The 10,429-nt window shown below is 34.7% G+C and overlaps 1 protein-coding gene across 1 annotated transcript; it reads right to left on the reverse strand.

Moving 5' to 3' along the window:
* Positions 1–1,754: 1,754 nt before the first annotated feature.
* LOC117614615 (nucleolar MIF4G domain-containing protein 1) lies at positions 1,755–10,349 on the reverse strand. Its single transcript, XM_034343490.1, has 11 exons — positions 10,175–10,349; positions 9,964–10,043; positions 8,865–9,775; positions 7,785–7,884; positions 7,614–7,699; positions 6,566–6,648; positions 6,077–6,204; positions 5,896–5,997; positions 3,799–4,092; positions 3,582–3,704; positions 1,755–2,349 (listed from the first exon to the last, which is right to left on the reverse strand). The coding sequence occupies exons 1-11, from the start codon at positions 10,176–10,178 to the stop codon at positions 1,969–1,971; spliced, it is 2,292 nt and encodes a 763-aa protein (XP_034199381.1). The 5' UTR covers positions 10,179–10,349; the 3' UTR covers positions 1,755–1,968.
* Positions 10,350–10,429: the final 80 nt, after the last annotated feature.

The raw sequence follows: 10,429 nt of genomic DNA on the forward strand, positions 1-10,429 counted from the left end.
AAAAGGTTAGGGTTCACCGAACAAAAAATAAAAGTAAGGCTAGAATTGCACTTAGTTGAATATAAATTGGGACTAAGATATTTGGGTATTAATTGGCTTCAATCTTTTAAATTATAATCAGTTTTGTTGAACTAGGTTAGGTTAGGGTTAAATTTGTTTGGGTTATATTAGTTTGCTTTTAATATACAGTCATTATGGGTTCGACCTTGTACTTACAATTTACAAATTTGTATGTTTGCGAGTATTTTTAAATGAACATAATAATAGTAAAAATAATTTCTTATTATATATTACAAGTGACAAATAATATCAACAATACAAAATAGTATAGCCGAACGGCTATACTCAATTATGATAAGGCTCTGCTATTTTCACATAGTAGGCCTGCTTTGTTTTTTACTTAGAAAATAGTATAGCCAGAGCGTTACTGGTTTTTTTTAATTTTTAATTTTATTTTATATTTATTTATTTAAAATTTATCTTTAATAAACAGTATAGACCAGTGGCTATAGTCTTTTATATATATATATATATATATATATACACACGCACACACACACATATGTAGGTATGTATTTTTCAACAATACATTCGTGTTCTATACACGTCTCACATTTTCTTCAAAAAGAAAATACAATAGTCATATTGTACATGTACGTAGGTATTTCTAATGTTTTATACACTTATTTTCTACAAAATTCTTAGTAAGACACACAAAATTCACGTATTAGATAAATAATTCTCACATATTATTGAATAAGAATAACATATGTTATAAAAATTATATTAAAATATCATACAGTGGAAGATCAATATCTACTTTGGATATGTTGCAAATTAATATCCTTAAGGTACAAACTAATGCAACAAGGAGGGTCCTTTTTTATTATTAAATTTTTTAATTAAATAATATAGCCGTGCGGCTATACTACGATTTTTTATAAAAAAAAATAGTATATCCGTGTTGCTGTACCTTTTTTTGACACGTGGCTTTAATCGATGTTCTTTATTTAAAAAAAAGGGGGGTACAGCCGCGCGGCTATACTCCATGTTTTTAATTTTTTAAAAGACATGTGTTGATATGTGGCGCCTAATGGCTGGGGGGCCCTTTTTTATATTAAAAATAGTATAGCCGGAGGGCTATACTCAGTTTTGAATTTTTTTAAAAAACATTATAGCCGAGCGGCTATACTATTTTCACATAGTATGGCTGCTTTGTTTTTCTTTAGAAAATAGTATAGTCGTGCGGATATATATATATTTCAATAATATGTAAAAAATACGTAGATAATACATGAATTTTGTTTGTATCATTCATAATTTTGTAAAAAATGTGTATTGAAGGTGAAAAATACATATATACGTGTATAATACATGTATTGTATGTTTGCTTTTAAAAATGTATATTTTACCGAGTTTTTAAGATGTATATGGAAAACAAAAGCACTATTAAAAATACATACGTACGTGTATAATACGAATATTAAAGGGAAAAATGCTAACTAGGATCACAACTACATAAAGCTCAATTACCTGCTAATCATCTGTCCCATACCTTTTTATAGGTAGAATATGTGTATTAATTTTTGCTATATCAAGTTTTGTTTCCATTTTGTACTGTAACAGCCCGTGAAGTTCAAGTAGCTGATTAGAAAGAAAATTTAGTTCGGGTGCTAATTGCCCAAAAGTGGAAAAGTGTGCCACTTGTGCAATTTTTCCCAAAAAATAACAGTAACGGCTGAAAACGCTACACATCCAGAAGGTGGTTAGATTTGCAAAATAAATAAAGGAACAAGCAAACCAAGCATCATGTATGTTCCTCTCTTACAAGCATGCTTTCCTCTTTCACATATATTTACTTGAATAAATGACTAAAAAAACAAGTGCATGCTATCATCCAATTTAGTGGGTAACCAAACAAAAATCTAAACTACAAAATTTGGTCGAGCCAGAGAGTAATTAGTGAAATCACATGAGAACTCCTTCAACATTGTTCAGGGCTTTCTTTGCAAGCTTAAACTTATCCTTGAGGGCTTTATTGGTTTCCACAATATACTTGACGAAAAATTCAATCCCACGTCGAAGACTTTCGAGCTCCGGGGAAACAGCTACACGCGTGAATATATTCCAAATTAGGCTATCAGGATACTCAAAGATGGCCTCAAAAAGCATCCGGAAATGCATTATCCTTTTTGCTGTTAGCTGCTTGATGTCGGCTAGATCTACTGTCTTCAGCACTGCAAGGGAGAGAGTGAAAGAGGATACCATCTCTGCTACAAACTTTGCTAGGTGCATTGACCTAGTAAGCTGCATTGACTCCAGATCTTTGAAATGGTCCCAAAGGCAAAACTGTGGAGGAATAACAGATACAGGAAGTATTAGAAGATGAAAGTTTTAAAAAACAAGAAAATTTCAGAATTTTATAAATAATAGAAGGCTAATATTTAATCTGGATTCTGCATTTTACATTAAAATCAATCTAAGGTCTAAATAAAAAGTTTTCACTAAGCATTTACTGCAAGGACATATCCGCAATTTTGGTTCCTAATGAAAAAGAGTGAGACGCGAGGCTTAACTCTCCTTTCCCTTGGTGGACCACTCTAGAACTTTAGCGCCCACATATGCGTTTTTGCTATTTGCAAAACATAAAATCTTAAGTAATGCAGCTCTACATATCAACTACTTCAATGCTTCAATCATCGATACGTTTCTAAACTCAAATAAAAACTCATAAATGGTGACAAGAAACAGAAATAAAATGGCAATGCAACTTGAACTAATCATCAAATCATTTATGCACGACAATTACATATAAGCCACAAAAATGCTCACAAATCATGTAGAGAGTGACTCCTGTTAGACAAGTAAAGAGGAGAACTCAGAAAGCAAAAGCATTAAACTAATCTTACTTACAATTCTCATTGACAAATATTCTTTCCCATGATTACGCATTAGATGTGGAGCCCACATGCAATTGAGATTGCCCATGTTAACAGTTGTGAAAGTTTGTCTCAAACAGTTTAGAGTTAAATCAGTTCTTACACAAATTTCGTATTTTGATCCGCTCTTTAAACTTCAGTTCTCTTCCCTTGGCTCCCCAAATAAAAACTAAATCGTCACATAGTTTCCACAACCTCTGCCCTCAAAGGTTGCTTTCCACTGCTATCAGAAGGTCCCAACAATCACATGTTTTTTTAAATATATAAAACAAGTCCCTTTTGCTCCTTAGATAAAGTTTTCTTCTACGACCCAAACCCCTCAACGATACGTTATAAGGTTCTCAATCCGCACTACATCAGTTTCTTGACAAGCAATATTCAAAACTCACCCTTGCAAGGTCAATACCACACGCAGGCTAAGTGACATACAGACTACAGATAATAGAACCAAAGTAATTGGTCACATAAAGACTGACCACGTATAATAGAACACAAATTACGAATACTTGGCATGGCAATCAAATTGTGATAGGCTTATGAATAAGTTAGAATTACTAAACAGGAGCGCTATCAATTTCCTTCTACATCTTCCTTATTCCCAATTATATGCCATCTTAACTGTGAAATGGACAGAAAAAATACCTGTAAAGTGAACTTGTGATTTTTGTCATGCTCACAGAATTTGGAAGCCAGGGTGGTGTAATACTTGTTAAACACTTTCTCCTGCAAACAGCACTCCACAATAACTCGCATGATCTCTCTGTCCTGTACATAGAACATAGAAAAATTAATTTTTCAAGACAATAGAAGATGACAGAAAAAAAAGAGTATATAAATAACCAAATCAGATGGCACCCACCTGCTTTCCTTGCAAATCCAATCTTAGAAGCTTCTCAAATGCATCAATATAATCCTCCCCACTCATAATTATACAAAAGATTGCCTTTCTGGCATCAGTGTTCATTCTCTGTTCAGCAGCAAGCTGCAGCATTTTCTGGGCTTCAAGAACCTCTTTGTCTATTGTGTTGGCAACCTCTTCAACGTTGTCTGTTGATGAGGCCATATCCCCAGATAACCACCATTGGCCCTTCTTATTAGAATCAAGAAGTTTGCTCCATTTGAGCCCTCTTATTAAAATGTCTTCTACCCTCAACTGAAAAAAAAAATTATCGAATGTAAAGACAATGAAACCTGGTGAAAGCCACAAAAAATGTCTAACACAAATGTTTGTTCAGTGTCTAACAAACAAAATTATGGCACTTATATCTCTCTCACTAGGACATGGCTACCATAGTTTTTCTTATCATGAGAGCATTAGCTCTGCACTACTTCAGGTCATCTAGGCATGCTTATCAAAGTTTTGGCATTTTCACTGGGCCAAGAAAAGTCATCAACCTTAGCCCGGAATGTATTTTATCAAGTTCATGGTCTTTGCTCTAACCTTTTCCTAATGAAATTTTAGTAAGCTTTGCTAAAAGGATGCATAATTGGTTTTACATTTTCAACATTCCTCACGAATATCCAGGGCTGAGAGAGAGAAAGAGAGAGAGGCAATAGCCAAAGCAGATAAGGGAAACCTCATAATAGCTTTCCTCATCCTAATATCTCAGCAATTAGTAATTAATACTGTCATATTTCTCTAAATTACCAGAATCACATGAAAGACAAAGGTGCCAGCTAAAAGTCTCTTTGTTTTGAACCAAGGGCATAAGAATAAATTTAACCTTTACCAGGATGGAAAGGGGTGGGTGACTCAGTTGGGCTTGGCAATAACCCTTACATCACTTAATATAACTACTCTGCTTTTGCATTTTTTTGCACATTTTCTCTCCATTGGCTATTCATATAATTAAACTACCTTTTTTATACAACTAAACATATAATCTCTAATTTGAGTGTTAGAACAACCTAAAAGATATAGATGGGCTAAGAGTGGTGCAGATTGAAGCACAGGAATACACAGGTTAACAACTACCAATCGTCAAGTAGATATTACCAACCTAACTCACATAGTTCATTAGCTTGTATGGTGTAAAGAAGGGCAGTTAAGTCCAACGTTTATTGGTAAAAGAAAGGAAAGGTTACATCAAAACTAAATTAGGTAAAATATTGGTTGGCATCAGGAGAACATTTGCTGCCAGAATGATCACAAAGCACAAGGACATAGACAAACTAGAATAATGTATCAAAAGACTAGGTTAAGGTTAGTTGAAAAAGGGGATTAGGTTTAAGTTTACAATAACCTGGTTTAGAGTGAAATTGTCATAACCAGCAACTAACTAGACTATAAGAATCCAAATGACCCTAACACCGAATTTGGATTATACCTCTAAATTGTTTAATTAGTGCTTGTTTGGCACAGCTTATCAAAGGGTGCTTTTTGTGGAAATATAATTTCTTTTGTTTGTTTTTTGTGTGTGTTTCTTTAAGCTGTTTGTTTGCACTGTAAAAGCTGCTTTTTCCATCCCCATGGAAGCTGGAAAATAGGTTTTTGGGGAAGAACCAATTTGCAGCTTTTCCAGGAACAGCTTATGTTGAATCATTTTAACAAATCAATATTAGCCTTGTAATTTTAACTAAACTTCACTTATACCCTTTGGTATAGCCAATAACAGAGTTCTTTGCTTTTGGTGACACGGGAAGCATCTGGGTATCACTTCTTAAAAACGCTCAACTGACGCAAATGCTTTTCCTGCAAAATCTCTACTACCATAGCTATGCCAGAATACTTTGTTTCTAAACTAGCTTAAACTTGCAGTTTGTAAACTTTGTATCAACAAAGGTGGAGCATTTTGACCCTCTCTCCACACGGCACTTAATTGTGATAGAAGCCTCTTCAGCCTATGTGCACAATATAATTTGATCAGTAAAAAAAAACACCTGATCACATTTTGCACAGCAATCCCAAGCTAAAATAAAGAAGCAACAGTAAAGAAAATGTAAATGAAATTAAAACCTTTTGTAGCCATTTCTTTATCCTGGTATGCTGTGCATTATCTTCTTTAGACCTTTTTTTGTTGTTCTTGATGTCACATATAGTTTCAAGCATGAATTCCATCTGCAAGTATCATATTAGAATTGTCAGATTTTGATGCAAAGGTTTAGAACAGTTCTCACAGTAAAGATGTATAGCTTACTCTTTTGCTGTTAGTATTATCCTGGTTATCTCCATAGGAGGCTTTTAGCTCATTCACTCTATTCTGAACACTCTGAATAAAATTTTTCATTGCAAGAGGATCATCAGCCCTTATTTTCATTCCACAGCCTGTTTGATTAATGACAATTCCTGTTAGAAATTATTTGTAATTTCACGAGCCTTATTGACGTTTCAAATTAATTTGAGAGTACAGTAGATAATGCTTCTGCAAAAGAATACTAAAAGCATGAACAGAGACAGACAAAATGCAGAAACACAGCATGATAGAAATATGAAGTTATATTTTCATATATGAATGCAGGCTTAACATGCAACTCTTTGCCAAGAAGTTAATAACACTATGCCACATCTGCGGGTTCTTGTTGTCAGCAAATGAAATTTAACATGTCCAAGTCAAAATGTAAAAAAAAAATATGGACGCCAAGGCCTCATACATAGATGCTCATGGTAGAAATTCAAAAAGGCTTACATTGTAAAACTGTCAAGATTGTAGAGACATCAACCTCTGTTAACCGCTTGCTCAAAACAATCAGAAAGTCATATATCAATTCACTGAAAAGCATCACCACAAGAACAGCAATTAGAAAAGGGGTTTTCCATCGCAGGAAACATTGTTACATATACTCATTGAAACAGAACTCTGGAGAAAAATGTAATTTACTAATCAAAGAACAAGTCTTTAATAGTCTTGATCCCAAAAAAAAAAAGTCTTTAATAGGGTAGCTCCAGCAAGAGATTTAGCTTCTAGAATTATTGCAAATATTTCTCCCCTTTTTTTCTATCAATAACCAAGCATATAACTGTGTCATGCTATATTGACAGTTAATCCCTTAGATTCACGTAAATAGAAGCCACTTTTTAGTTGTACTGTGATGTAATGCACAGCCAAGTTTGAAACCTAGCTGGAAATGATGAGTGATTGTAAAGGAACTTAAGAACTAGACTACAATTATTGATGCTAACGTCAAGATCGACTCCTTTTCAATCAAAGAAAACATATTATTAGGCATTAGAAAGGTTTAGTGAGTGGAAACTAACCTGCCAAAATTTATAAACTCAAATAAAGATGACTGTAATAAATGTTGAGAATTAAGCTACCTACTGAGCTCAATACAAACTACAGATGACAATCCTGCAGTTTAGTGTTGAGAAGAATGAAGAAATGAAGAACCTTCGTTTTGGAAAATAGCCGTTAGCTGCTCTATTCTATTTTGGGAAAATTCCCACAGCTGTCTTTTTGTCTTTTAAGGCTGTACTGTGATAACCGATTCTAGCCTAGGTGTAAGAATCGTAGCCTCCAATGATCATGTATGGTAGGAGATGAGTCCTTGTATCCTAAAATTTAGGACCTAAGCTTTTGGCAGTATGTGTCATGTATATGAGCATGTTTTGGGTCAGTTTTCTGATATAGAAAAATATACTGAACATTCACATTCTCTATGAGTCCTTTTTCTCCTCTACACAAACGTTTCTTATACCAAAACCAACAATAAATGTTTGAGATAAATGTGGCTTACCTTGAGCAAACTCCAAATATGCATAAATGAGAAAGTAAAAGAGTAACATTTCTCAAGGAAATATTGTCTTCTTTGTGGTATTCATCCTGAAACAGAAAACCAGATGTATAACTTTAAATCAAAAGCTTTTGAAATAATTGATCATTAGACTTGAAGAAGTTATTGACCCACCTCGAAAGTTTTCGCAAGTGAAGCCATAAGCTTTGCACCGAAGTCAATTCCTACTGAACAGGCCATGCCTGCAACAAGAGCAGCAAAAACAGCAGCATATCTTCACAACAAAAACGCATAAACAAGTCAATACAAGGACGAATTGAAACACTAATTTTTATTTATTTATTTAAATTTTTTATAATAGAAAAAGGATTAGCTTTATAGCCAATTATGATGGGAAAAATTTAGTGATCTGATCAAAACATAAACAATCATCTTCAAATTTACAAGGAACAGTATATCATGTACAATAGCAATGGACAGCTATAATCTGTTCGACTTTTGATATGTGAAAATCTAAAAGCTTTGATCAATAAACTGAAATGAAATATGCTGTCTCCATAAAGATAACTTGCTGTGCTCCATGTTAGGCGAAATGGGATAACTGATTCTCCTATAGTTAGAATTTATCTACTAAAATTCTTCAGACAGTATAAGAAAAGCTTTCAACAAAAAGGAGAAATACTAATAACTTACATAAATGGATACAACAGTACCTCTTGAGAAAGAAGGATTCAAAAAAATTATTTGAGAGATACCATAAAACGGGAAAGTTTATTTATAGATCTATCTTTCATATCTGACTGCCTTCGCAGGAAAGCCAATAACCAAAGTTCTTCAATGATTCATTGGGGATGATATATTTCCTCCTAGGAATTTCTATAATCTCTATTAACCATTATGGCCCCAAAGTAAGTTTTTGATTCTGTTGTGAACACAGGAAGAGACAAACATGCAGATCAACTTAAGTCCTCGTTCGCAAAACTTATGAAAGACATACACGAAATCTATTTTAATGACGACAAAATTTTCATTTAAAGACCAACATATATTACACCAGAAAACACATTGGCAAGAGGAGATTTTATAATGCTGCTCAACAAATCCAATTCCAAGCCACACAATGAAACTACAAATCTCCATGCAGCAAGTTACACTTGAAGATACTAGAATGATAGTATCAAGCTTTAGTAAGTTCATGTGACCCAACCATGAGGGAAAAAAGATAAGCACGAAATAGAACAATTAAAACTTAACTGTTCATTTCCACGAGGACCGCCAGCACAAGATGCTAAAAGCTCCTCACTGAACATCTGAGATGCGATGCTGCGAGGAAGGGAACGGAATATAGCAGACAGGTCTCCTGTAATAGATTCCACGTTAGATTCAGACAGCCTATTCAGAAGACCTCGTACTCGTCTACGGATCTGACTATGCTCTTCTGGCTCGTTGCCTGCACGAGACCTTAAGTGAGGAGCAACATATTTTTCAGGTGCCTTCACAGGAGCCTTTTCTAATGCCATCTCTGTAGCACATGACTTCATTTTCTTAGATACATCAAAAGACATGTCACCGGCTTCTTCTGTCCCCTCCAGCAACTTTCTCTTCTTATGTTTCTTCCTCAATGATATCTTGGAAGAAACATCTTCAGATTCCACCTCAACACCATTAGTTACTGCCACCTCAGGAACTTCAACCATTAAGTCACTAGGTAGCTCATTTTCTAGCCTGTCCTTCAATGGCTTATCCTTTTTACATTTCTTGCCTGAAGAGCTACTCTTAGATTGTTTGGCAGGTAATGCCTCAACATATGTCGCTTCTTTTTCCCCTAGGGAATCAACAGCTGAAATTCCTTCAAATAACACATTAAGACCAAAATCCTCACCCTTCAATTTTCCATCCTTCACTTTGAGTTTCTTAGCAAGTTTCCTTTCTAATTCCAAATCCTCCTCCCCCCTATTCCTATCTATGTCAAGATACTTTTCAAAATTCGTTTTTGGGGTTCTCTTCAACCCCTTTTCTTCTTCAACCGCCTTCGATACTTTATGATCCTTCTGTTCTGGAGACTCTGATCTAGCTTTAACTTCTGTTTCCTCAGCTGTATGCTCATCTTTTGTTTTCTGTACAGTTTTTGACTTGACAAAAATAGCTTTATCCTTTTGAATTTTCTGCACACATTAAACTCACAGTATATTTATATAAAAAATCCCAAACTTAAGGTTTAAACTGGAAAAAGTTTTGACAACATAGCATCAAAAGAACAACCTTTACAACTAAAAAAACACCTCCATTAGAAAAATTTGCTGCCAAAGTAAACAGAAGAAAAAAAGAGCATGTTTTTGCTGCTACACGGTACCTTATGTTGGAGCCACGACTCATGGTTTCTTGCATTCTTCGACAAGCGAGCTTCTTTTCGCTTTTCTCGTCTCGACTTCTCTGTTAAATATGCATCAATTAATCTTTTTTTTTTTCTCCATCTTCCTCAAACACTCAAACCATAGGCAAAGAACACAAACGAAAACGCATGAGGAATGTATTAAAACAATAACGATAAAGATGAAACTTACCCATACTTCCTCACTGAATTTCCTCAACAAACTGACTGCCAGTTAAGATTTCAGCCTCCAAACACGCGTCGATGCGAGGCGGCAGCAAATCTCCGGAGGCCTTCGCTCTGTTTGCAGGCTTAACGTTTGCGCAGTGAGGCGCCGCTTTCTGTCTCTGTGAGGCCCAGCTGCGCGAGGTAGATGAGAGCCGCGTGTTTTATCTATTTATTTATATTTTTAATTTTCTTTTTTATTATAGGTTCTCTATGAAACGAC

The sequence above is a fragment of the Prunus dulcis genome, chromosome 1 (assembly GCF_902201215.1).
Source record: "Prunus dulcis chromosome 1, ALMONDv2, whole genome shotgun sequence".
In the NCBI taxonomy this organism is placed as follows: Eukaryota; Viridiplantae; Streptophyta; class Magnoliopsida; order Rosales; family Rosaceae; genus Prunus; species Prunus dulcis.

Coding starts and splice junctions, on each gene's coding strand:
- LOC117614615 (XM_034343490.1), bottom strand. Junction 6,649..7,613: donor ATATTTGGAGTTTGCTCAAG/GTAAGCCACATT, acceptor GATGCTTTTCAG/TGAATTGATATATGACTTTC. Junction 6,205..6,565: donor AATCTTGACAGTTTTACAAT/GTAAGCCTTTTT, acceptor TTAATCAAACAG/GCTGTGGAATGAAAATAAGG.